Source organism: Alosa pseudoharengus, unplaced genomic scaffold, assembly GCF_046254945.1.
Source record: "Alosa pseudoharengus isolate Yale_2024_CS ecotype anadromous, Long Island Sound unplaced genomic scaffold, YU_APseudo_1.1 YU_APseudo_1.1_scf_1, whole genome shotgun sequence".
NCBI classification, from domain to species: Eukaryota; Metazoa; Chordata; class Actinopteri; order Clupeiformes; family Clupeidae; genus Alosa; species Alosa pseudoharengus.
In genome coordinates, this window is record NW_027468564.1 from 53,481,227 (window position 1) to 53,508,726 (window position 27,500).

A 27,500-nucleotide genomic window follows, 5' to 3' on the forward strand; every position below is an offset into this window, starting at 1 on the left:
TAAAGCAACACTATGCAACAATTTGTATCATTTATATCTTTTCTATGTCAGACTACTTGTTGTATAGTCATTCTTTTTGATGGAATATGATTGATACAGTATACAGAGATAAACAGATCAACATCCCTGTTTATTTTTTACGTGCTGCCTCTATACTATGCTTTGGTTCGGATCGGAGCACTTCTCACAGAACACACCTCTCCAGCAATATCAACAGTTAGTATGTTTGCAAGCTGTTATCAGTGCCAAACTGGCCAGTTTATGGTGTTTATGTGCTTTTTGAAAATGTCTTTTTTTTACAATGTGTGTTATGTTACTGTATGGCTGTTTTAATCTCTGACTACATCCGTTTTCCAGTATTTCAATGACAAGCCAGGTCCATTTCTATACAGTATATTTGCAGTTGTAGCTCCTTGAGCTGAGTGGAGACTGTGAGAGAGGAGGAGGGAGAGATGGGTAAGATTGCTGTTCCGTCGCCTGCGGTGGCTTCAGCCTGATTTTGTTTCCGAGGAGGAGGAAGAGGAGGAGGAAGAGGAGGAGGAGGAGGAGGAGGAGGTGAGCTTTTGCTCCAACCACATGTTGAGTGGTTCAGCTCAGGTGAGATCTAAGATGGAGCGTTCCAGGAAGAGCAATCATTTTCAGCTGCGGAGAGAGGCGCACCACGCTGGGTGCACCAGCTGTGTCCTCTTCCTACCAGTGCCACTGCACCAAATTAGTCTCATCTCTCTTTCTCTGTCACTCTCTTTCTCTCTCTCTTTCTCTTTCCCTCTTTCTCCCTGTCTCTCTCCTCTCTCTCTTCTCTTTCTCATCTCTTTTCTCAGTCTCTCTCACTCTATCTCCCTCTCACACCTATGTTATGGCAGCAAAAGTAACACTACACTGTGCGATCGCAGCTCTGCTGCGCAAGTCCTCTTTTTCTGTTGAGATTAAAAAAGCGAATTTCAATTTCAGCGTGACCGAATTCCCTCAAATAAAAAAACCAGAGCTTCCACAGGCATGTGCATAAATGAACGTCGCAACGTTCCCTCAGGCACAATCCCAACGGAGCGTCCATCCCCGGAGATTGGTGTTATTTCTGACACTGCCATAAAACAAGCAAGCAAACTTTTCTTCAGAGAGGACAGAGACTGTGACCACCGCAGCCCTGAGAGATGGGAGTGAAGTAACAGGGACGATGTGGACGGTCAGGTATCAGCGCTGTTAAAAAAAAGGGGGGGACTCACCTGATGAGGATGGTGACCCCCACGTCCTCGCAGTTCTCGTAGACGCGTGCCCAGGTGTCCTGGATGATGGCCAGCTCGGCGTCTGAGAGCGGCTCCAGGCGTTCACGGGGCTCCTCGTCGCGGCCGCTGTCCATTCTCCCGCTGCTGCCGGTGCCGCTGTTGGTGTCGGTGTTGATGGAGGTGGTGTTGCCGGTGGTGGTGGTATTGCCAAAGGTGGTGTTGTTGGTGGTGGTGTTGGCGCGCCACGGAGAGGCCGGGAGCGAGTGGGGGGCGGCAGCAGCAGCAGCAGCCGCGGTGGTGGCGGCACAGGAGGTGGAGGCGTTGGTGGTGGTGGAGGTGGAGGTGGTGGTGGCGGGAGGCGGGCGTGGCGGTGGCTGGGGCCGCGAGGCGGCCGGGGTTGCGGGCGACGAGGAGAGCAGGCGCTGAGGGAGCGAGCGGAGTGTGCGCGCCCACCCCCCACCCCCACCCACCCCTCGCCACTCTTTATCTACCCAGGCGCCCAGGGTGCCTGCGCTGAGCCCACCGTGCCTCCACTCTCTTTCTCCCACTCTCCCTCTCTCTCTCTCTCTCTCCCCTTCTCTCTCTCTCTCTCTCTCTCCCTGTACCCCCTCTCTCTCTTTCTCTCTCTCTCTCTCTCTCACCTCTCTCTCGGTCGGTGCTCCACTCTGGGGTGCTACTCCTGTGAGAGGAGAGTGGAGTGTGCGTCTCCTCTGCTGCTGCTGGACTGGGTGCTCGTGTGTCTCTCTCTCTCTTTCTCTCTCTCTTTCTCTCTTTCTCTATCTTGCGCGCGTGTTGCCTCTCCTCCCCCTCTGTTCCACAGCTGCTGCCTTCCCTCTGAACTTCTCCTGGGTTTGTGAGGGACCTGAGAGGAGTGGGAGAGAGAGAGGCAGAGAGGGAGGGAAGGGGTGGAGAGAGAGAGAGAGGATGAGGGAGAGCAGTCACAATTCCTGTGTTGCCAACCCATCTCCACATAATGAGAACACTCACTCACACACACACACACACACACATACACACACATAGATATGTACTCTCTCTCCGTTACACACACACACAAACATGCATACATGTTTTTTTTCCCCCTATTTTAAACACACACACACACACACACACACACACACACACACACACACACACACACACACATGCATGCACACACGCACCAAAAGATGTTTCCAGTTGTACTATCTCTAAGGACAGCAGCGCTGATAGCTGGACAGCTTAAGGAGGCAGAAGATGGATATAGTAGCTGTTGTGTTATTTCTGCAAGCTCCAGCTCTGAAGAAGACTAAGAGTGAATGTGTATCCTGTGCAAAGATACTTGTCCAGGGTCCTAACAGCCCAGACTGGTGTAGTAAAACTTTAGAAGGGACGCCAGGCGTCCGAGTGCTTTTTACTCTGTTTACAACACAGGTACAGGGCACTTTCCAGGGAAGTGTTGGAGCGGAGAGTCTCACGCTGGTGGAAATAATGATAACTCTCGATGCGTTCTTTCCGGAAAACCCCAGAGCTTGTTCTCCTTGTGGAAAATGAATGTTGTTTAACCGGAGCTTGACCACCCAGGGTTGATTATGAGCCAGCTGGGGGCGTTTGGGTAAACTCCAACGAGAGCTGAGCCGTTTTTCCTGGAAAGATCTCCTGCTTTTTAGGGCAGACGCATCAGCATCGCCTATGGGTGCAGATTTGCGTTAATGTCAACACTGCATCACTGTATGCACTGCTGACAACAGAATGCGACGGAACCGTGGGAGGACACCGAGGCACTTACAAAGAGTCCAGCAGTCCCATTTCATTTGCTCTCCAGCCACCACAACTAACATGTTTTAAACATGTTTCACAGAGTTCTACACTGGTATGCCTTCCAGACATTATCACAGCTGCTGCATAATCTGATTTGCATAATCTTAAGAATCACAGTTTTTGTCAACTCCTCATCACACAAGCATTACACACAAGGGAAAATCAACGGAAAAAAACATAACAGTATAACTAATGGACTACTACAAAAACAGAGCTCCTTTATTGATAGACTAGTTGAAAACAGGAACTCTTAATTACATGAAAGAAATTGTTGGTACTGTAGATACAAATGAAAATACTGTTGAGGTCGTAAGGACATCTCCAGAGAATCTCTTTGTGCTGTAATTTCACGGCTAACATAATGGGAGATTGATTGACTGTTACAAGGACAAAGCAAGGATATGCAAACAGAGAGCGGTTGTGTCCTAACGCATGACAAGCATGTCACTCTGAAAAGAAGTGTCTTCATGTTCGGGAGATGGCAGCCTGTAGTAACACACAAAGGCACTGCCTATCACAGCAAACAGCTCCAGTGGAAAAATAGAGGAAAATAGATACTACTGTATGTAGAGGCTTTATTTAGTACAGCGTAAACAAAACACATCCAGTCCAGACTGGTTCACATGTAGATGACTGATAGACACAAGGACCTCCTCCTCCTCAGTCGAGGAGGAAAAACGATAACCCGACATACAGACCCCAGCATGGCGCGCCATGTCTCCGCATGTTGCCAGTGCTTAGCAACTGGACAGTCTGTGAGCGGCTCCTCTCCTCTCCTCTCCTCTCCTCTCCTCTCCTCTCCACCACTCCGCTGGTCCTCCCATGCTGCCCGGCGTACCCTCAGTGACCCTCCCTCAGCCACAGAGCTGCCAGCAACTGGAATGAACCAGTACAGCGAGCCGTGTCCATCTGAACCGATGGAGCAAACGCTCTGGCTAGTGAGGGGGGGGGGTGGGGGGTTGGGGGGTCAATAGTGGCCAAGCCAGGCAGGAGGCAGCATGGCCACATATTTACCCTCCGATTTCAGAACCTCAGTGACTGCCCTTGATTTACCCCCACCGCCCCCCATGCTGTCGAGTTTGACAGTTAGTCGGCCTTCATGATCAGTTTGTGTAAGAGCCGGGGAGTGGAGCGGAGCGCATCGGTCTGCCAAGATCAGCTTTTGAGGAGTGCACTCAGGGGGCTCAGGCACCATTACTGTGATTATTTCATAACTCTCATTGTGAGTTGCTTGCTTACACTGCATTTAACGCGTTAGAAGGCCACGCGCAGCGTAGCAGAGCGCAGCGCTCCGGCAGCCATTGCAAGTGGACGGGACAAGGCAGTGCGGGGGAGTTGTGCAGTGATAACTGGGGTTCAAGGTCAAGAGAGCGCAAGGAGGCAGTGCGGGGGAGTTGTGCAGTGATAACTGGGGTTCAAGGTCGAGAGAGCGCAAGGACGCAGTCGGGCTGAGCTTGTCCAAGTGACATTGGTCAGTACTGACATGACATGACTCCACTTAATTTGACATGCTCTGGTGCATGTAAAATAAAGCAACATAATATATCCAAAGGAAAAAAAAACTGCTAAACATTTAGTCTCACTACATCACGGTTGACATTATGGTTGTGGTATCCCATCACTGCATCAGACCAGGCCAAGTAATTACATATGAAAATGGTTAGAACAGTGGGCGCATGCACTTTAGTCACAGACTTCAAGGTTGAGCTGACTTGAATATGTACAAATGTCTCTGAATCTGTTATTGTGTTTTAAGCTCTCTGTAAATAGTGAATAGTAAGCCACATCTATCTATCTATCTATCTATCTATCTATCTGTAAATAGTTAATAGTAAGCCACATCTCTCTCTCTCTGTGTAACTATACATTGTCGACTTGCTCAGGGGCGCAAGACAAACGTTTTCTCCACAGCCACCCATCTCAGTTAAATGGAACGAGGCTGGACATGTTTGTTGTACTTGCATGCCCTCTAGTGGATTGTTAATGGATGTACAAAGACACATATCTCCGGTTATTCCAGATTTTCCGAGAAGTTGAGTTACACGTCAGAATGTAACCTGTACTGGTGACTGGACGTGTACGGTGACCTCAGCAGTTTCCGCGTGTCAGCTGATCACAGATTCCGGATGTCATGGAACGTGTGGTGGAAATGGCGAGCGACAATGGTAAGACCTCTGCTATAAACTGCTACGTCTAACACGCCTTCGCTGAAATCAAGCCGCTGACGGCTGGACAAAAGCAATGACAACATGTCAAACGGGTTTCAGAGACGCACGGTCGCTCGTGAACGCTCGGCCCTTGCTTATTTGTCTGACTGCGTAGTCTTTGCAGAGCAGACTCAACGTCTACTTGTGCTGGGCAAGCCTATTAAAAGCGACGTCACTCGGCAGTCGCCAAATACGGTGCAAAATACACCGAGCAGCTGCAGTAACGTTGTTCGTGATTCTGCATCCAAATAGGCTCCTCTGTAGGGCACGCAAACATCACATCACATGCACCTATTTTCAGAGTGTAAATGCTCAATAAAGAATCAGGCTATAGGGCATGTCTTAACAATTTCAGAAGACTGTTCTTGCATGGACTGTGTCCATGCAAAGTGAGTACGTTTATCATGACTGTAGGTTTGGCTACACTTTAACAAATATATCTAGCTTATAATACAGGGCTTTTGTGGAATATAAGGCCTACAAGTTATCATGTGTGAGTTGTGTATGTACAGTAATGATGACACTCACACATGTTAGCAGGTCATCTTTGTCAAAGTTTATAATTATTACACAGGGCTGCAGAGTTATTGCAAAGTTTGTCTCCAGTAATGTCATAGGCTATCCCTTTACAACTATCAGAGCTATTTAAAACCAGATGGACATGTCAGTAGTGATTTCTCTGAAAATGTTTTAATGATATTTGGGTGTTTTACAGTGGGCATATGTTTTACATGATTATGTACAGTCTAATGAATAAGTACAAATATACTCACTAATACACTTTATCCACTCCTCCACACACACACACACACACACACACACACACACACTCACACACACACACACACACACACACTTGTAGATTTTTCCATTGCTGGCCCCTCCACCACCCCCCGCAAACGTCAGGTCCGCTTCTCTGCCCGCCATGACATCATGCTGCTGCGGGAGGTCATCGTCCAGAACCCTTTCAAGTCCAAGGAGACAGGCCGTTCGTGGGGGCGCGTGGGCGAGATCATCACGGCCGCCCTGCAGGACGAGAACTTTGAGGTGGACGCCCGGCGCTGCCGTGAAAGGACCATGCTGCTGCTGGACTACTACAAGAAGCAGGACTTCGCCAGTCTGCGGAGGTACGCAACACACCCCCATTCACCCAGGGCAATGCTGTTGGAGGATCCTCCGGTTCCTTTTTAGTATGTCATTATCGTGACCTTGATGATCTGGTTGAAAGAAATCATTTCAAACAGTATAGACAAATATAGATAAAACTCAAAAAGTTAGTGATGGAGATACTGTGTAAAGTTAGCTACTGAAACATTCCAAAGAATTCCATCATCTGACTCACTGCATTTGCTTACATCGGCCAGAGTAACTAGGCCCTGAGTATATTTGAGGAGTATAAGGTGAACTAAAAGAGATGGACACGATACCTGAGAGGATTCGAGTGGTTCCTGTAGGCACCTGGTGATGCTGCTCCCTGTCCGCTCCTCTGGTCCATGACTCAGGTTTGGAACAGAGAGGCTGTACGCGCAGAAGGAGGACCTGCTCCACGAGGTGCTGGAGCTGGAGGCGGAGAAGGGGCTGGCGGGGAAGGAGGAGAGTAAGTACCAGGACGAGGAGCTGAGGAAGCGAGTCCTGGAGGAGCTCAGCATGCCAGAACAGGACAAGCCCAACCTGCTGTCTGTGACAGCGCCCCCTACAGGTGATGAATCAGCACAAGCACAAGCACCTCAGAATAAGCTAACTAATGATGTTGCTTAACAGAGATAAACTGCCTTTAGTTATTTAAACAAACATACCTTTTACATGACAGAGCTTTATCGAAGCCAATCAGCCATGTTATAACACTGAACTGATATTGTAGTGTGAAATAGATACCTGTCCTGAATTTAATATTGGTGCATGGAACCTGATCTACAGCAGTGCCTAAATGCTCAGAATTTGTTTTTTTTTGTACAGTTGCACTAAAGTACCCTGCCACAGCAAATCATATTGTTTTGAGACACTTGGTTATATAACTTGGTTATATGAACTTTTGTGACAATGTAATAGATACTTTTAGCTCAAGATTTAGATATCATAAGGTTAACTATTCAACACAAGTGAGCATAACAAAAACTTTCTTTAGCAGAAGAGAGCAAGAATACAGCCACATATGTTGACCTTTGACTCCATTGACCTGTGCAGCGGTCATGACCCCAGAGCCCGAGGAGGCGGAGGGGGTGGAGGAGCTGGTGGACCTGGCGGCGCCCACGGCCAAGCGTGCGTGCCAGTGCTGCTGCCAGACGTACTCGGAGATCCTGAGCTTCCTGGAGAAGCGGGCGGAGGCTGAGCAGCGTCTACGCGAGGAGGAGATGGCGTTGCGCCGCGAGGAGCTGGAGATCCAGCGGAGCAAAATCGCCCTGGAGCGCGAACGGCTCGCCGTCGAGAGGAGGGAGCGCGAGCGACGCTTCGAGCTGGAGAGCCAGGAGAGGCAGGTCATCCTGGACCTTCTCCGGGAGAAGGTGCTCAAGAACCCAGAGCCGGCCAGGGGGAAGGATGCTGAGGGATGAAGGACAACGACGGCTACTGGGCCTGGGACAGTAAGAGAGAGAATGAGTGGGGGGATGTGCTCTGAGACCAGTCAGAGGTTTTACGTAATGCTGCAGAGTTTTTTTGGACCCATGCAGACCCGTTTGTCACACCGTCCTGGAACTCTGAGGAATAAACTATGTTGACATTTCAGAAGGGCTATAAGATGTGTTAAAAAAAAACATCTTCAACTTCATGGGAAGAAATTCTTAAGACAATTTTTCTCCCCTTCTATGCCGCACATTGTTGAAGACTTTTAACCTTGTGGTTGACGCCTAAAACCTTTGCCAGTTTACCTAGTGGACAGCATTTAAAGGGACATCAGGCAAGCCTGATGCTTTTTCTCTACGAAACTCCCCCTCGCTCGGTCTGAAGCTCTTTTCCTTTTCTTTGCGTCTTCCGTCAAGGGTTTTCGCTGCTTCTTCGCCGGCTCTGCCATTATACACACGTTTGCAACAATCTCTAGCGTTTCGCCTGCCTCTGTGCTGTAAACTGATCCTGCTTCGGTCGGCGGGTAGGATACACCGAACTTGCAAGTGGGATATTCTTCCTACAGGCAGTAGGGGCGGGCGAGAGAGCCTTCATTCGCCCCGTAATGAGTCATTTAACCATATACCGACTTACGAAGATGATTAATTAACACGAAAACGTTGCCTGGTGTCCCTTTAAATGCCCTTTCCTTTCACTCCTACAATGCTGGGTTATTGCTTTTTATAAATAAATGTAATTAGAATTAGCCTATGTCCTTTATTTTTGTAACTTGTTGTTGTGTGGTTTCATTAAATTGACATGACTTGTCACATCAACTATAGCCTACTTTTGACTGAATTATGTTACTTTGGTCACATTTGTTTAAATGTACCTGTTTCTTTATACTTTTTATAACAGGCTAATTTCTAAGGCTTAGTAGCTCAACAACATTCTATTTCTTGTGGCAAGTTTAAAACTAAAGTGAAACACTGCAGTTGCAGTCCCAGTCCCACTAGCCTGTAAGCCTAGTTACAAATGAAATGGAAGTCTCTCCTTCACCGTGGTAAAGTTGGTTTTATATTGGACGTTGGATATTCGACACATTCGAAAAATCTATTAAGCACTGACTACGAGGGTCGAGTTTGTGTCAAACCAACTTTAATGTGTTTAAACAAGGCCTGCCTATATTACACAAAGCTTCTTTTGTCCAAAAACCCATGTTTTGATTTTATGAATTTTTTATGCTGATAAAAGATTTCAATCTATTATGCGGCTTCACCTTTTGACTTACCCATACTAAAACACATCTCCTGAACTCGCCTTACTGCCCTTTCTAGTACACAAAGCTTCTTTTTCCCTAAAACCTACTCTTTGATTTTATACAATTTTTAATGTTAAATGTTTCAAATCTATTATGCGGCTTGCCCTTTTGACCTACCCATGTCAAAACACATCTGGTGAACTCGGATTACTGCTCTATATAGTACACAAAGCTTCTTTTTCCCAAAAACCCATTCTTTGATTTTATAAATATTTTTTAATGTAAAGAAAATGCTATAAATGCTTTAAATCTATTATGTGGCTTGACCTTTTGACCTACCCATGTCAAAACACACCTGTTGCACTCAGCTAACTGCCCTTCATAGTGCACAACGCTTCTTGTTTCCAGAAACTCACTCTTTGATTTTATATAAATTTTTTACTTTATAAAAATGCTATAAATCTATTATGCGAATTGACCTTTTGACCTACCCATGTCAAAACACATCTGATGAACTCAGCTAACTGCCCTACATAATACACAAAGCTTATTTTGTCCAAAAACATACTCTTTGATTTCATATTAATTTTTTACTATTCAAAAATGCTATAAATTTATTATGCGGCTTGACCTTTTGACCTACCGATGTCAAAACACATCTGCTGCACTCAGCTAACTGCCCTACATAATACACAAAGCTTATTTTGTCCAAAAACTTACTCTTTGATTTTATATAAATTTTTTACTATTCAAAAAATTCTATAAATCTATTATGCGACCTGACCTTTTGACCTACCCATGTCAAAACACATCTGCTGCACTCAGCTAACTGCCCTACATAGTACACAAAGCTTCTTTTTTTCAAAAACGCACTCTTTGATTTTATATTATTTTTTACTATTCAAAAATGCTATAAATCTATTATGTGCCTTCACCTTTTGACCTACCCATGTCAAAACACATCTGTTGTACTCAGCTAATTTCCCTTCATAGTACACAAAGCTTCTTTCTTCCAAAAACTCACTCTTTGATTTTATATTAATATTTTACTATTCAAAAATGCTATAAATCTATTATGCGGCTTCCACTTTCAACCTACCCATGTTAAAACACATCTGTTACACTCAGCTAACTGCCCTTCATAATACACAAAGCTTCTTTTTTCCAAAAACTCCCTCTTTGATTTTATATAATTTCTTACTGTAAAAAAATGTATATAAAATCAAAGGAGTTTTTGGAAAAAAGAAGCTTTGTGTACTATGTAGGGCAGTTAGCTGAGTGCATCAGATGTGTTTTGACATGGGTAGGTCAAAAGGTCAATTCGCATAATAGATTTATAGCATTTTTATAAAGTAAAACATTTATATAAAATCAAAGAGTGAGTTTCTGGAAAAAAGAAGCATTATGCACTATGAAGGGCAGTTAGCTGAGTGCAACAGATGTGTTTTGACATGGATAGGTCAAAAGGTCAAGCCGCATAATAGATTTAAAGCATTTATAGCATTTTTTTTACATTAAAAAATATTTATAAAATCAAAGAATGGGTTTTTGGGAATAAAAAGCTTTGTGTACTATATAGAGCAGTAATCCGAGTTCACCAGATGTGTTTTGACATGGGTAGGTCAAAAGGGCAAGCCGCATAATAGATTTGAAACATTTAACATTAAAAATTGTATAAAATCAAAGAGTAGGTTTTAGGGGAAAAGAAGCTTTCTGTACTAGAAAGGCCAGTAAGGCGAGTTCAGGAGATGTGTTTTAGTATGGGTAAGTCAAAAGGTGAAGCCGCATAATAGATTGAAATCTTTTATCAGCATAAAAAAATCATAAAATCAAAACATGGGTTTTTGGACAAAAGAAGCTTTGTGTAATATAGGCAGGCCTTGTTTAAACACATTAAAGTTGGTTTGACACAAACTCGACCCTCGTAGTCAGTGCTAAATAGATTTTTCGAATGTGTCGAATATCCAACGTCCAATATAAAACCAACTTTACCACGGTCTCTCACCTTCAGGCTCTAAAATGCAATGCAGTGTTTTGGACATCCTCTACTTTGACCGGTAGACATTTCATAGATGTGATTGGCTGAAATATAACAGGAACCGCCTTCTTTTCCTCGTGATGCCGAACTCACAGTGGTTGTATCGGACTGTCTGTCAACTACTCGGTTTAACCAATGAAAACGTTTGTGGGATTTTTTATTCTGACCGCATTGCAACAAAGTTTACAGTGGTGCAAGTGTAGCTTTATTTTTGTTATCCTTTATCCGATTCCATGTTTAATACAGTCTGAAAAGGATGTGAAAGGGCAACATTTAGAAACAGTTAATCGACTGTTATGTAATACGCCTAAGGAGCGAAGTACAAACGTTGCTATTGCCCAGTTTTTTTTCTTGTTTATGGCATGGTAGACAAACCCATCGTTGTGCGAACGATCGATGACTGGTTCTCTAACCGTAGTTAATAGTAGTCTACACCCGTAGGTGGCTGGTTGCTTTCGAATTTGTTTGGGTTGTAATACCTAGTTCGGTGAAACAGCGTATAAGAAAATTAAGGCCAGCCAGCAAGCAGCTCGTGCTTTTTCCGAGGTCCCGCTGGTTTTTAATGCAGAATCACTGTATTCAGTAAGTTACCTTTCTTCTGATCAGCGTTGCTGGTGGTAGTCTACAGTTTTTGTGCTATGCTGGTGGATTTGTATTTTGCAGGTAGCGACAGAGGAAAACAGGTCACTGAAGTTCCAGTTAGCCGTAGCTGCCACAGGGCATATGTCGTTGAAATGTTGTCTGTATAACCAAGTCTGATGCATCAAGACTAGAGTATAGGATATTAGCCTACTTAACTATAAGTGTAGGTTTGTCATTTATAGAAAGCCACATAGCTAAAGCTTGTCTTGATTAGGCTATACCACTGTACATTTTTTGTCTTGCGGAGAATCAGTGTTAGCTAACAGTTGAAGACATGCCAAAAAGTCGTCTTGGACCTCACAAGTCTTTTCTCTTTCATTCTAAATCACCGAAGCTGTCCTATGATTATCAGTCAAGAATGAATGTCGGGAAAAGTGGCTATCGTGTCTTCTCTGCCAACTCTACCACAGCAGGCACAGAGCTCGCCAAGAAGATCACAGAGTAAGTGCTTTAACATTTTCTTCTGTATACTTACATGGTTGAATTGTTTACTTTACTGAAAGGCTTTAGTGTGTCTGTTTCCCAGTTAACCCCTTTGGAATATCTGATGAACAAGAATGTCCTGGAGCACTGTAGTTAAACGTGTGGTCTGTTCTCGTCTGTTTGCTGTCTCTCTCTTTCCAAGGCTGGCCTGCCAGCCTGGCATGTTGTCTTTGTCAGAGTGTGGCCCCTCACCCCTCAGCCAAGTCAGACCTCAGTGACACATTCTATCTGTGAGCGAGGTGCTGGTGACTCCCTGATCTGCTTGGACAACAGACTATCACTCACCGGGACGGCATTAGGACTAGCCCAGGGTCCGCACTGTCTGTGTTGAGTTTGGGTCATGTATCGTGTTTCGGGTTTTAAGACCGCACAAACCATAACAGCAGAGTGCCTTTTAAGGTATTGGACAAGCAAAGTAGCCTGTTTGTGGAGTAAGTCAAATGACCGTCGAGCAGTCTTCCTCGGCTTTAGGGATTTTTACTGTCAGACCTATTTTATGTGTTACTGAGGCAAGAACCATTGTGTAGAGCATATCAAAGACTTTTTGAGCCAACAACCTCTAGAGACCCTCACCGGTAGAGAAACTTCCTTTGCTAGGATCTCTTGCTCTGGATGGCCTGTGTGCCTGCACCAGTTATTAATGATGCAAGCAAGGCACTGGCCTGGAAACATGAACTAAGATGAAAGGCTCACAAGCAACAACCCATTAGACCTGAGCTGTTCCCTAGAAGAGCTGATCTGAGTACAGTGATACAGATGTTTTTTTCCCCTCTCCAAATGATGGGGATCAAAGACAGAGACATTGAACAGATGTGCTGTGTCACTGTGATGGGCAGGCTGGGGTGGCTATCCTGCTGAATCAGGTAATGGCTGCCAGCCACAGTCCTGTGTCTGTCGGACAAGCATTTCAATATCACACACACACACACACACACACACACACACAGACACACACACACACACACACACACACACTTACAGACAAACTGACAGATGCACACAGCACACATACACTGAAATACTGAGGGGGATCTGAAAGAGCAGTTGCCCTTTGGGGTGAAATTGGGCAGTTATTTCCTACCTGTCCTGTCCCTTAGCCACATGTCCTATCCATCCTGGCCCTGTCACTGGGAGATGGGCGATGGGAAAGGGAACCCTACCCTCTCATTAAAACAATCAGCTGGAGCCCACTTACAAGGGACCACCTGCTTCATACTGTCTGACCAGCAAAATGGCCCCCTCATTCAGCAGAGTTATGAGTGGGCCGAAATGGCCTGCCCTGTTCTCCTGTTCTTTTGACCATTCTCATTTAGCAATCCCCCTTTTGGAATTAGGATGTTAGTTTTCTTTACATTATTACTGTCTTGGCCCTTAACTGACATAATACTACAGGAGAAATAGTAATCTTTTTTTTTTTTCCGTTTCACTTTCAGGGCCTACAGTATGTCCTCTAACAGTCACAGGCGTCTCCCAGCAGAGAGGACACAGCCCCATATGGGCGAGTGTGCAACAGTGCGCTGTGTTGCTGCGTCAACTATGAGGCTTTGAACTTTATTGACCTGCCCTGCCTTGCGCTCTTAGCCATAGCATGCACAAACAGACCAGCACGAGGGCTGGTCACTCCGTATAGCAGAGGGACACCCATTTTGTCCATACTATCTTGACACTTTTATGACCCCTAACCTTTTGTGTCCATTTTTATGAGAGAGGCTGTTATCAGCGGACAGTCAACATATTAGGGACCACCCCTCTGTAACTCTTGCTTGTGTCATTGAGTGCCCATTTCCTTCTTCTGTCTTCTGGTGGGGTCAGCGTGTTGAAAGGTGGACTTCATGTCTTGCATACGTAGCATATAGCTGCATACAGTTAGTGTTTTAGTCAGCTGTCTTCAGGAAATTGATAACCTTGCCTTGCTTTATTTGCTTGCTTAACCCAGGAGGTGGGAGTAAATTTTGTTATAAACTGCTATCTGCTTTTGTTTCTTTGTCCAATTGTATGTGCTCTCTACTGTGGAATCCCTGGAATTGGTTGCTTAAGAGCATGTGTGTATGTATGCACGTTTGGGTGTTTGTTTGTTTGTTTGTTTGTTTGTTTGTTTGTGTGTGTGTGTGTGTGTGTGTGTGTGTGTGTGTGTGTGTGTGTGTGTGTGTGTGTGTGTGTGTGTGTGTGTGTGTGTGTGTGTGTGTGTGTGTGTGTGTGTGTGTGTGTGTGTGTGTGTGTGTGTGTGTGTGTGTGTGTGTGTGTGTGTGTGTGTGTGTGTGTGTGTGTGTGTGGTTTGTGGTGTGGGATGGGTTGTAAAAGTACTTTTGTCTTGTGGGTGGTGATTGTGAAAATACATAGTATATTCACGTGTGTGCATCTCCCCCAACAGGCGCCTTGGTGTTGACTTGGGAAAGTCTGTGGTCTACCAGGAGTCCAACAGAGGTCTGTGAACTACATGCTTCTTAATCCAAGCACAGTGTTTCCCACAGCATTGAATTCCATTTGTGGGGGTTGGTTTGCAGAATTAACTTGAATACAACAGTTTTTAACAAATTAGCACAGCATGGTTGTGATGCTAACCAGATTTAAGCACAATTTAGTACAACCTGGAAAATCATTGTGTGGTGGTCAATGTTGATATTGTGTTGGGCCGCCACAAATAAGTCAATGTATGGGAAATGCTGAAGTATAACGTTATCCTCAGAGTAGTCGAGTAGTTTAGATGGTGAAAAGTGTTTTTGTCATGTATTTCTCTTTGTTGTGTCGCCACTAAAGTTTGCCTATGTGTTAGCAAGCGTCCTTGGTGACTGAAATACATCGTTCTATTTTCATCATTTTTTTTTCTTCCTCTGATAGAAACAAGAGTAGACGTGAAGGAGTCTGTGCGTGGACAAGACATCTTCATCATCCAGACAATCCCCAGGTAAGGTGTTCTCAGCGGCCTGTGTGTCTGAGTGAGTGAGTGAGTGAGTGAGTGAGTGAGTGAGTGAGTGAGTGAGTGAGTGAGTGAGTGAGTGAGTGACCTACATCATGGTCAGGTGCTAGTGTCAGTGGTCATGGAAACGAGGCCGCTACAGAGTGCTGCGGTGTCACCGCGCTGGAGTTGGTTTTGTTGCAGCGCTGTCTAGTCAGCGGGGTCAGACCGCCAGTGAAGCCTGCGGCGTGCCACTGCAGCTCAAAGGGCATTTGGAAATGTGCTGTGCCACTTTTGACACTCACCACTACGTTTGAAAAAAAAAAAAAAAAACAGGCTGACCCAGAACTCATGCTGTTTCTGCAGATTTGACAGCACAGTTTCTGCCGTCTATCAGATGGACTGAAGCAACATATACAGTACAGTAGAAGGTTGAGTCATTTGATCTTGTATTCAATAATTCAGCCTATTTTAATGGAGAAAAGTAGTCACTGCAGTTTGGTATCACTGGTATCACCTAAATAAACATGGACCAGGGAAATTAGAGGAAAGAGTTGAGTCAGAGAAAAAAACATGATGGACAAATTATCAGAACATCTCCAGGAAGCCTGATGTTCTGGGGAACACATTTGTGTATTATTAACAAGTTTAAGGTGAATGGGACTGAAGCCGACTTCACTGGATTAGGCTGCAAGAGGAACATTGACCCCAGGCTGAACAGAAACATATTGGAAGACAAATTCCAAGGTGAACTCTGACGTCGAGGTATATCATTGTCTGATCACACCTACAGTCCAGTTTTGGACAACAGTGGGCTACGTGGAGGACTTCACTGTTGAAAAAACATATTAAAGCCAGACTGGGCTGAAAAGCCAGTCCAACGGATAAATCGTTGTGATGAGATTATCGGCCGATATTAGATATTATTGCCGATCTATTGGTATCGACATTTATAACGGCTGATAATTATTTTTAAATGAAGTAAAGGAAAGTTAAATACTGATCCTTCATCAAAATTTCCAGTATTGTCTTTCCAGCTTAACATTACGTCCAACAGTAAAATAATGTTAGCATTGTTTGAGTGGTGGAAGCTAACTTGATTGTTGTGTATTTGTGAAACATAATGTGGTTATACGAAGTAACAACAGCACTTTAATTTTCTCCTTCTACTGTCACTCCATACATTTTCTGACCATACTGAAAATGGACCAGACAAATGTACAAATAAAAACATATTGACTAACTAAAGTTGAAGACCATGCTATTATAGTATTTTATCAGTGGGAAACATACAGGTGTACAGACACGGAAACAGCTGCAGCGCAGCGTCAGACAGGTTTCTGGTGTGAATAGAGATACTGTAGAAAACGGCACGCAGCCGCCATGCAACGGTCACGACATGCTCACGCCATGCTGGCATTCTGCAGCCAGTCTTAAGGCATGAAGAGGTTTACACAACATACATACTGCACAACACCCTTAGAGTGGCAGCAGAGTGGCTGCTGTATCCTGTTGCACATGGATGCCAAAATCAACACGCAACCGAGCCTTTCCGCAATCCAGACGCAGACGCAACGTGGGCAATGTGTTAAAGCCTTAAGTCATATGAGAGTATGAATGTTATCTTACATTATGCAATTTTCCTTTCCAATCACACATAGTATCACATTGCTTAATGCTGTTAAAGGAGAATTCCGGTGTGATATTGACCTAAAGTGTATTGAAATATGATACCGAGTGTGAACGTATGTCTCATAGCCCATCACGGCTTGTCCCCTGCACTCCAAAATCTGGCGCTAGTTAGCCGATGCTACCAAAAGCTTTTTCAATGGGGTTGCCTCGGCATCGGCCTAGCCATGCAAATAAATCACTGTTTTACACCATTTACGAGGCTCAACGTATCTCCACACTTCATTGGTAGACTTCATGCCATCTTGATTGTCATTGCAAGGAAAATGTGGCTAGTGGCTATGCTCTTTAAAGCATATTGTTGTGAATAACAAAGACTCTGTGCTGGTCTGTAAGGTGAGGCCTTGTTTACGTGATCGAGTTCCATTCCGTGGGTGCAGTGACACAGACGAATGCATGCCTTCACTTTTGCTTCACGTCCAGTTGAATGGAAGCACAGATGAGATGACTGGATGGAGAAGAGTACTGGCCTCTTGTGACCCTTATGGACAGACACACGGCATGGGTTTTCATATCAGAAGTGTAGCAGATCTAAATACATACCTGATGGTACTTGAATTTCTTTTCAAAACAAAAAAGAAAAGTAAAGGAATTTTGAACTCAACTTTGTCCATGCATGTTGGCATCCGTTTCTGTTATTTCAGTCGCACACTCTTTTAGTGTTGTGGGGTCTTGAGTTAGTCTTAGTGTGCAATAGCAGTCCTGTCCCGAGGTCATACCCTTTAACGAGTCATCCATTCAGGCTTGGCTCTCAGGTATCTGTCTTAAACTGTGTCCGTTACTGTGCCTGCAGGGGGACAGTCCACTGAGGTGATAGACCTGGCACTCACTAAGATTAAAGATTAAAGAAGCTATCTGTCTATGACTGGATCATTTTATATACCAACACCGCAGTTTTGATTAGCTTAGCTTAGCTAGCATGGTTGTGGGGGCAGTGTTTCCCACAGAATTTAATTATATTTGTGGTGGTATGTTTGCAGAATTAACTTGAATGCAACAGTTTTTAACAAATTAACGCAGCGTGGTTATGATGCTGTTTTATTCAATTTCAATTTATTGTGCTTATAGAGCGCCAAAACATAACACATGTATCATGGCGCTTTACAGAATGTAGGTAATCAGAGAAAAAAGGAAAGAAAGGAAGAAAAGAAAAGCAAGAGAGAGGCCCATGGGTAACAGGGGCGAGGAAAAACTCCCTAGAATTGGAGATATATATAGGAAGAAACCTCGAGCAGATCCACGACTCAAGGGCCTGACCCATCTGCCTAGGGTCAGTACATGACAGTAAGCTCTGTATACATGACAAATGCATATAATAGTCAGGTGTAGAGAATAAGACATGGTGTTAAGCACTTGAGCTGAAAGTTACAAGAGGTGGGATGATTACGTAACCGGTATGGTAATTCATTATTCCTGATTTAGTGACAGAAAGTTCAAATAGTCCAGCGTTGGAATTGTCCAGGGGAAGGGAGTTGTCAAGGGGCATGTCTGTTTTATGCCAACAACTGCAGGATTGTTAATGTTTTCTTTAAACGTGCATTTAGGTTGTTGAGATACAAGGAGAGGCTGTGCAAAGTTGCACATAGCTCTTCTATAAACTAATTCCATCCAATTTAAATAGTACAACATGGAAAATCATTGTTTTGTGGTCAGTGTTGATATTGTGGTGGGCTGCCACATATAAGTGAATGTATGGGAAACACTGTTGGGCCTGTGGTGCTTCTCAGTCCAGCACATTAGCAGAGTTTTGTTTTGTGGAAAGGATCTGGTCCGGCAGCTCCTGCTGGTAAGGTGAGCTGGTAACATGAAGAGTGCGAGGCCAGAGCTTCCATCACTTACTCATTAGTGTCTGGTTACAGAAGAGACCGGGACTAGGGCATTACATCTGGCTCTGTGGGGGTGACTGCAAGAGACCAGTGATAAAGAAGTTCTCTCAATGCATGTAATAAAACACGGTAACAAAACAAACAATACATTATTACTGCCTATAAAATATTATAGGGCATTTTTATTGCCTTTTTGGATATTTGGGTGTTGCCAACAGTTTGACAGTGGACAACAGAAGAGGCTTACATGGGTACATTCTCAAGGTGCATGCCATACAGAAAGATGCATTTGTAAAATTGGGGAGTAATGATGCATTTGAGGTTTCTGGAGGTTGCATGGTACGCTTCACAGCGTTGGACCTACACGACCTCGTTTATACAGAAAACTCCCTTATTTTCCATTGATGGACCAGTCTGTTGGTAGGAACCTGACATAAAGGTCAATTATAAATATAGCTGCAAGCAGCAATGAGGGGGCCAAGCAGAAAAGCAGGAGTTGGGATTGGACTGGACTGGACATACCAAGTTTGGTTTAAATCAGTGTTTAAATTGTGCATCCTCAGTTTAAATTGTGCATCCTCAGGATCTATTCCCAAGTCCACATACCAAGTTTGGTTGCTAATCATAGAGCCCCTAGTGGTCAAATGTCACCAAATTTATTGTGGGTCCTTAGGATGTGTTTACGAATCAACGTATCAAGTTTGGTGTCGATACGTAAAAGTCTTCCTAATTATAGCGCCCCTAGTGGTCAAAGTATACCAAATGTATTGTGTGTCCTCAGGATCGGGTCCCGAGTCCATGTACCAAGTTTGGTTTTGATAGATAAAGGCGTTGAGATATGAGCTAATTTCGTGTATCTCTAGCGCCCCCCTAGTGGTCGAAGGTCACCAAATGTATTGTGTGTCCTCAGGATGGGATCCCAAGTCCATATACCACATTTGGTTTCTATATGTGAAAGCATTGCTGAGATATGACCCTACTTCCTGTGATTTATAGCACCACACAGTGGTCAAAATTTACCAAATTTCTTGAGCCTCCTCCTAATTGGGTTCTGAGCCCATGTAACAAGTTTGGTTTTGATACGTGAAAGTATTACTGAGATATCCCTTCACTTCCTGTTTGGTGGCTTCGCCGCCAATTTTGATTGGCTGTTACGGGCGAACGGTTTTAGGTTTGAAGACAAAAAGGGATAACTTTTTTTGAGGCTTGGACTGAAGATTATGTGTGTCAAGTTTGGTGTCAATCGGACAAACTTTGTGACCTGTGAAAACTTTTAGGTGTTTTTTATTAAATCCAATATGGCGGCCGAATCAATTAGGATGACATCACAGTTTTGCTTGGGTCAGCCTAAGGACCTCCGACTGTATTAACAGACCCCACTAGTACATTTTAATTCCAGACACAACAGCAGCTACAGGCCAAAACACATTGTTCCTAATTGCAGCGGCCCCTAGAGGTCAAAGTTCACTAAAGTATTTGAACCTCCTGATGGAGTCTTGAGTCTACGTACTAAGTTTGGTTATGATATATGAAATGGTTGCGGAGATATGAGCTCACTTCCTGTTTGGCGGCTTCGCCACAAATTTCGATTGGCTGCTACGGGCAAACGCTTCCGTCAATTGTTATGGAAATCAAAGCACTGATAAGGCATGGTCTGAAGATGGTCTGTGCCAATTTTGGTGAGGATCCGATGAAATTTGTGACCTAGGGAAATTTGATAGTGGTTTTGATTAAATCCAATATGTCAGCCAAATCAATTATGTTGATGTCATGAATTGCCATCTGTCGACATAAGGATCTTCCACAGTATTACCAGACACCACTAGTACATTGTAATTCTAGGCACAACAGCCGCAGCTACAGTCCAAAAGGCATGTTACTGATTTACAGCGCCCCCTAGAGGTCAAAGGTCACCAAATTTCTAGAGCGTCCTCCTGATGGGGTCATGAGTCCATATACCAAGTTTGGATTTGATGACTGCAAGGGTTGCTGAGCTCACTTCCTGTTTGGCGGCTTCGCCGCAAATTTTGATTGGCTGTTACGGGCGAACGGTAATACTTCCGAAGACGAAAAGTGATAATTTTTGTGAGTCTTGGTCTGAAGATGATCTGTGTAAAATTTGGTGGGAATCAGAGAAAGTATGTGACCCCTGATACATTTTAAGTGTTTTTGATGAAATCCAAAATGGCGGAAAATCCATCATGACGGAAAATGACGTCTTAGTGTGCGTTGAACTCTGCTTGGTCCAAGGATTCCAACGATACCTGACTTTTGAAAATCGGACCTACGGGTCAAAAGTTACGTGAGTGAACACACTTCCAACTTTGGCCTGTTGGTGGCGCTAGAGGGTTCGAGTTGCCGACATTAAACTTGGTGACATGAATCATGGGACCGTCCCCAATTAGTGTGCCAAATTTCCCAACTTTTTACCAGACGGTTCTATGGGCTGCCATTGACTTCCATTGCATATAATAATAATAATAATAGGAAAACGTAGAAACACAATGAGGTCCTCGCAGCTTCGCTGCTTGGCCCCCAAAAATGGAAGACTCACTTTAAAAGCATGGAGAAAAGCTGACTTGTGCTTTACGTGAACAATGGCTGCTTCCTTCAAAGAGGTCTAATGGGCTTGAGAAATGCTTCTCAGATACAGGGTTAAACGTGCATGCCTTGGCACAAGTGCCCAGGCGCCTGTTTCTGGAAAAGCTGTAGTCGAGTGCCAGTATTGGCACAGTGTCAGGACGGTAATACAAGATGGCGTTCATGTTTCAAAAGGGGAACTACTCATAATCGAGCTGAAATGAAAGCAGCCAATTGTGATGTCCAAGTGGAAGCATGTCATTCATTCTGATTAAGGGCAGTGGGACAGGTTACTCTATTACTCTATTACTACTACTTACAGAAGATGGATAGACCACTTACATTTTCCAATCAATAGAAAGACTGACACCTCTCCATGCTTCGCCTCAATAAAATCTTCTCTCTCTTCCTCTTCTCTCTCTCTCTCTCTGTCATCTCTGTTTTTTTTCCTAAAGAGATGTGAACACCGCCGTCATGGAGCTGCTGATCATGGCCTACGCCCTGAAGACGTCGTGCGCTAAGAACATCATCGGGGTGATCCCCTACTTCCCCTACAGCAAGCAGTGCAAGATGAGAAAGAGGGGCTCCATTGTGTGCAAGCTGCTGGCGTCCATGTTGGCCAAAGCAGGTAGCTACTGTGTTGCGTATATCCATCTCTTTGTCCATCTACCAGTCTTTCCTGAACAGGGAACTAGCCTTTAAATCTACCACAGTTGTAGTCAGGTTTACAGTGACTTCCCTGACAAATTACTGTTCAGCAGGATGGCAGGCTGTCAATAGCTTGCTTGTGGCTTTGCATGTGTGTGTGAAGAGTCACTAATGCTCAGTGTTGTGTGTAACGAGTTACAAAGTAACAAGTTACAGTAACGTAACTACTTTTTTGAGTAAAAAGTAGTGTAACGCGTTACTACTGAAAATTTGGTAACGTAATGCAGTTCCTTTTTCATATCGGCGCAACGTTACTTTTCCCAGGGACAGATTTGACAGCGACGCTGCTTTCTCAGTTGCGCACTTGCGCAACAGGCACAAGCTCCACACAGCAGCCTACGTGACAGAGGCTGGTAGCATGAATAAGCCCTCATATATTTTGCGTTCGCCTATATGCCCAAGATGTAGCGAGGCTATGTTATTTGATATTGTTTCATAGGGCTTTAGTGGTGGTGTTGAAGCCTACAGTATAAGCCCAATGTTTTCTTGTCAAGTGCTCTGTTTGTGGCATTTTTATAATAAAGAGCACAAAATAAATACCTGTTATGTCCTCCAGAACTTTATGTAGGCCTACACATTTAGGAACAGATATTGGGTTCTGCCCAAAGTCGAGCAACAAAAGTAACGTAAAAGTAACGAGTAACGTAAAAAGTTACTTTCCATAGGTAAAGTAAAGTAACGGGTTACTTTTTTGAGAAGTAACGAGTAACGAGCAAACACTACTTTTTAAAAGTAACTTCCCCAACACTGCTAATGCTTGTCTAGAAAGTGATTGCTGGGTCTGTTCCCACTCACTCAAATGCTCTCCCAAAGGCTTATGTTAGTCCTCAACCGCTGTGTTCCTCCAAGCAGTGTCTTCTGGCATTGCCACTTCTACACACACGGCAATCCAGATTATTTTCATCTGTAGTACCCCCGGGTGCCACCAGAGGAGGGGTGTCCCTCTTTATCTTCAAGAAGCTCTTAAAGTCTGAACTCTTCAGAAGCTCTTAAAGACTGAACTCTCTAGAGAGTACCTCTTCTCCGTACACATCTAACAGCCCAACACATCTAACAACTCAAAAATCTAACAACCCAACACACCTAGCAACCCAACACACCTAACAACCCAACTAGGGATGTAACGATATAAAAATTTAACCTCACGGTTATAGTGACCAAAATTATCACGGTTTTCGGTATTATCTCGATATTTTAAAAAGTATGCTCAATATGTTCAGAAAGGACTAATAGGCCTACACAAGCTGAAATAGTTTCAAAGAGTGTGACAGCATTTACTATTACAAAATATAGGCAAAACCTTATCAAAAGTGCAACATTTAACCAGGGACACTGGAACTCATTTTCATCTGGGGGTGCTCATAGAGGGGGTGCTGAGGGAGGGTAAAAAATTGTTACTGCATAGATGTGATTCTTTTATTCTGGTGCATTTTAAGGTGGCCTATTGCTACTGGAGAAGGGCATATTTTCATTCACATTCATAGGCCTACATCCTGACTGCACAAACAAACCTTGTTGAGCTGAGCATTCTTAATTCATAGCATAACGTTACCGTGACATTGTGTGTTGACCCGTTCACTTTTTCCTTGGTCATGTTTAATTGGCTTTGTGCCACAATTAAATCCATTAAGTAGATAACAGAATCAGTAGGGTACCAGTTTTGTTTCATTGTACCAGGCCTACTGTATGTCAAAAGCAGGCTTGGATGAAGCTGAGAAGGATTAAACACACGGTTTCCACACCGTGGTAATCATCCATGATAATCATGATATTTGAAATGAAAACGGTAATTGTTATCGTCAACATTTTTATCATGGTTTACCATTACACCGGTAATCATTACATCCCTAAACCCAACACACCAAACATGCACTTTACCATGCACTTTATTCTACATCCTTCTAGCTGCTTTTTTTTTGTTTATTTGGTCTTCTTTGCAATGTAGCTTGAATGTGAATCCTCATTTTGTCTGTAGCTGTGGATAAAGGTGTCAACTGAATGAATAAATGTAAATGTAAGTGAGTTGAGATGGCAGGGCTGCTTGTTGGCTCTGGTGGAACTGCAGGGTAACACTACAGCAGTACAGGCCACCAGCCTCATCAACACCTTCCCGACCAAAGTGTTAATTTCTCCTCTCTTACCACCTGCTGCCTGACAGGTTTAACTCACATCATCACCATGGATCTACACCAGAAGGAGATCCAGGGCTTCTTCGGTTTCCCAGTGGACAACCTGCGGGCTTCGCCATTTCTCATCCAGTACATCCAGGAGGAGGTGCGGAGGAGTACAGTCTACCTGCTACTATGGGATCTGTTATGACTCTTTATGCTGCTTTGAGGCACTTTTTCTCTGGTGCTGAGACATTTGACCAATGGCAGTCACTTAACATTGAAAAGTTGAAAGAGTTGATGTTGAACTTCAATATTTTAAAGTCATACCTTTAGATTAAGTTCTGAAATGTACTGTATATGTTGCTGTTCTGAGTTGTTTAGTTAAGTAAAAAACTACAGTATTCTAGTGCTCTTTGAAAGGTGCAAACTGATCATGGTCAGTTAGTAATATATCGCCTCATTTTCTCTTCCTGTTCAGATCCCAGATTACAGAAATGCTATTATTGTCGCCAAATCCCCCTCGGCTGCAAAGAGGTAAAGAAAGGTTGGGATTACTTAGGATGTATTCCTGCTGCTCAGTTGGCATAACATAATGTGCACAACGTTAAGGTCAGGCCTTTTAAACACACACACACACACTCACACACACACAGGGAAACAATGGATGCTTTCACTCACTTTATTTTCACGGTTTCATTGGATGAAAATCTCATCCAAAATTCCTTTGGATCCAAATCTACACTGACCAAGTCTAATGTTACAGTATTATAGCGATCTGGAATGTCACTTGGAAGCACAATATTCTGGCCATGCTTGTCAGTATTGTAGGAGTGTGGAATACAACAGCAATACAACACAATACCAGGATTTGAACGTTCTTTTGTGGAAAATACCACATTTTGTTAATGGCATTTGTAAAAAGTAGCTAATCAATTAGGGAAATAGAGATGTTGTGTGAAATATATCCCGCAGGTCTTTCACACTGGATCCTTTGTTTTTTGTGTGGGTTTGAGTGGGAATTTGACCGTTGTAACAGATAGTTGGGACTAGCCAAAAATGTGACTTCTTGTCTTGTTGCACCTTCATGTTAATATTAGACCCCACTAAATCTGGAAAAAGACTGTTGTACAGTAATTTCCTGTGTATTAGCCACATTGTGCGTAAACCGCAGGACAGAGTTTTATGCAAGTTAAAAAAAAAACATTCATACCAAATGAACTGTCCCTGTGTACTAAACCTCATACATGTAGCTGAAGACATTTTGCAAAATCAATGTCTAAACCACAGCTAATAGTTGGGAAATTACGGTAATGTTTTAACTGTGAAATCTGCATTCATCATGAAGATATTTTGTGTGTTCGTGCAGAGCTCAGTCCTATGCTGAGAGGCTTCGTTTAGGGCTCGCTGTGATGCACGGAGAGGCGCAGTGTTCCGAGTCAGACATGGCCGATGGACGTCAGTCTCCCCCTCTGGTCCGCTCATCCAGTGGACACCCCGGCCTAGACCTGCCCTGTAAGGAACTGCCTCTCCTCTTAACACACACACACACACACACACACACACACACACACACACACACACACACACACTCACTCACTCACTCACTCACATTTTAAATTCTTAAGAGCAGATAGTAAGATAGTCATTAACACACATTTGAAACCACACATTAAAAATGCACTTTAAAAACACACACTTTAAATACAGTACTTCATGGTAATGGTTTATAGCACTAAAATGCAAACAAAGACTCTCAAAACACACATTCACAGTTATTATTCTCCAAGGTTTTGTGGAATGAAAGGTTATTCACTCAAAGATTTTATTGACGCCTTGGAAGGAAACGACTGGGCTGGACGTCTCGCCAAGATGAGTGCCCAGCTAAGCTCTTACAGTACTCTCCCCTCCCCACTCCCAGCCTCTGATCCCGGGGGAGAGTGGACACACCGGCCATTGAACAGGCAATTAAAGGCTGTTTGTAGTGCGGAGAACATGGAGTTCATGTTCTGATTACTCTTACTTGGGTCACCGCCACTCGTGACTCGAGTGTTTATTGGGAATCGGGGCAGCCCCCGGTCATTCGGAGCCTATTTCATCTCTCTGGGAATGGACACGGCAAAAGTAACTATTAGTGTGCATCCAGCCATTTGTTGCTAAAATTAATTCTCTGAAATGCCTGGTCATGTTAACCAAACCCCTTGAGAGATTGTTTGCCAAAATACATTTTCTCTCAGAATTATTGTTGTTTTGCTTGAAAAACAACAAACTTGCTCCACCTGGTTATAACTTGATGTAGCAAAATTCATGGTAAAGCCATGCCCTCTCCGCGACCGACCATCACCATTTAGGTTAAATAATTCCATATTGAACCTCGGACTGTGATCGGCTTTCATTCCGCAGCATGGATCTTGGGCTGGACGCTCTCCCTGTGCTGTATGATCACTTGTTCAGTGCTAAACACTCCCACAGTGCCTCTCTCCTGAGTGCTGTACCAAGCGCCCTGTAGCAACCAAAGGGGCAGTGCGGGCAGTGGGCCGACTCATCCCTCTAGTGCCGCAGAGCTCCTCTGGTCTCCTCGGTCAGTGTGTTGGGTCAGCACTCTCCCTGTGTGTGAAGGTCCTGTTCGGTCACTGTGTTGGGTCAGCACTCTCCCTGTGTGTGGAGGTCCTATTCGGTCAGTGTGTTGGGTCAGCACTCTCCCTGTGTGTGAAGGTCCTGTACGGTCAGTGTGTTGGGTCAGCACTCTCCCTGTGTGTGAAGGTCCTGTTCGGTCAGTGTGTTGGGTCAGCACTCTCCCTGTGTGTGAAGGTCCTGTTCGGTCAGTGTGTTGGGTCAGCACTCTCCCTGTGTGTGAAGGTCCTGTTCGGTCAGTGTGTTGGGTCAGCACTCTCCCTGTGTGTGAAGGTCCTGTTCGGTCAGTGTGTTGGGTCAGCACTCTCCCTGTGTGTGAAGGTCCTGTTCGGTCAGTGTGTTGGGTCAGCACTCTCCCTGTGTGTGGAGGTCCTATACGGTCAATGTGTTGGGTCAGCACTCTCCCTGTGTGTGGAGGTCCTATACGGTCAGTGTGTTTGGTCAGCACTCTCCCTGTGTGTGAAGGTCCTGTTCGGTCAGTGTGTTGGGTCAGCACTCTTCCTGTGTGTGGAGGTCCTGTTCGGTCAGTGTGTTGGGTCAGCACTCTTCCTGTGTGTGGAGGTCCTATACGGTCAATGTGTTGGGTCAGCACTCTCCCTGTGTGTGGAGGTCCTATACGGTCAGTGTGTTTGGTCAGCACTCTCCCTGTGTGTGAAGGTCCTGTTCGGTCAGTGTGTTGGGTCAGCACTCTTCCTGTGTGTGGAGGTCCTGTTCGGTCAGTGTGTTGGGTCAGCACTCTTCCTGTGTGTGGAGGTCCTGTTCGGTCAGTGTGTTGGGTCAGCACTCTTCCTGTGTGTGGAGGTCCTATACGGTCAGTGTGTTGGGTCAGCAATCTCCCTGTGTGTGGAGCTCCTGTTCGGTCACTGT

At 44.4% G+C, this 27,500-nt stretch overlaps 4 protein-coding genes across 5 annotated transcripts in view; 3 read left to right on the forward strand and 1 right to left on the reverse strand.

The window, feature by feature from the left end:
• cygb2 (cytoglobin 2) overlaps positions 1-1,583 on the reverse strand; it is an 11,752-nt gene extending 10,169 nt beyond the window's left edge. Inside the window, exon 1 of the mRNA XM_076292949.1 lies at positions 1,224-1,583. Coding sequence (XP_076149064.1) covers positions 1,224-1,357 — 134 coding nt within the window. The 5' untranslated portion in view covers positions 1,358-1,583. The remainder of the gene's footprint in view (positions 1-1,223) is intronic.
• A 3,516-nt stretch (positions 1,584-5,099) lies between these two features.
• Positions 5,100-8,558, forward strand: LOC143133166 (uncharacterized). Its single transcript, XM_076292942.1, has 4 exons — positions 5,100-5,188; positions 6,093-6,357; positions 6,733-6,929; positions 7,415-8,558. The coding sequence occupies exons 1-4, from the start codon at positions 5,155-5,157 to the stop codon at positions 7,777-7,779; spliced, it is 861 nt and encodes a 286-aa protein (XP_076149057.1). The 5' UTR covers positions 5,100-5,154; the 3' UTR covers positions 7,780-8,558.
• Positions 8,559-11,220: 2,662 nt separating this feature from the next.
• LOC143133189 (phosphoribosyl pyrophosphate synthase-associated protein 1-like) overlaps positions 11,221-27,500 on the forward strand; it is a 21,878-nt gene continuing 5,598 nt past the window's right edge. Inside the window, exons 1-8 of one of the 2 annotated variants that reach the window (XM_076292965.1) lie at positions 11,221-11,649; positions 12,044-12,150; positions 14,564-14,616; positions 15,031-15,097; positions 21,639-21,811; positions 24,050-24,165; positions 24,481-24,536; positions 25,369-25,514. In XM_076292965.1, coding sequence (XP_076149080.1) covers positions 12,068-12,150; positions 14,564-14,616; positions 15,031-15,097; positions 21,639-21,811; positions 24,050-24,165; positions 24,481-24,536; positions 25,369-25,514 — 694 coding nt within the window. In that variant the 5' untranslated portion in view covers positions 11,221-11,649; positions 12,044-12,067. Of the gene's footprint in view, positions 11,650-11,671; positions 12,151-14,563; positions 14,617-15,030; positions 15,098-21,638; positions 21,812-24,049; positions 24,166-24,480; positions 24,537-25,368; positions 25,515-27,500 lie in introns of those variants that run through there. The other variant, XM_076292958.1, reaches the window with a different exon arrangement.
• The window catches only part of LOC143120222 (uncharacterized), a 1,857-nt gene continuing 465 nt past the window's right edge, over positions 26,109-27,500 (forward strand). The window contains exons 1-2 of the mRNA XM_076281363.1: positions 26,109-26,123; positions 26,472-27,500. The exon at positions 26,472-27,500 is cut by the window's right edge and continues 228 nt beyond it. Of these exons, the coding sequence (XP_076137478.1) occupies positions 26,109-26,123; positions 26,472-27,500 (1,044 nt within the window). The remainder of the gene's footprint in view (positions 26,124-26,471) is intronic.

Excerpts from the sequence above, each read along its gene's own strand:
- LOC143133166 (XM_076292942.1), top strand. The coding sequence starts at position 5,155 with ATGGAACGTGTGGTGGAAATGGCGAGCGACAATG. Across the intron at positions 5,189-6,092 it reads GGAAATGGCGAGCGACAATG|ATTTTTCCATTGCTGGCCCC; the intron begins GTAAGACCTCTG and ends ACACACTTGTAG. Across the intron at positions 6,930-7,414 it reads TGTGACAGCGCCCCCTACAG|CGGTCATGACCCCAGAGCCC; the intron begins GTGATGAATCAG and ends TGACCTGTGCAG.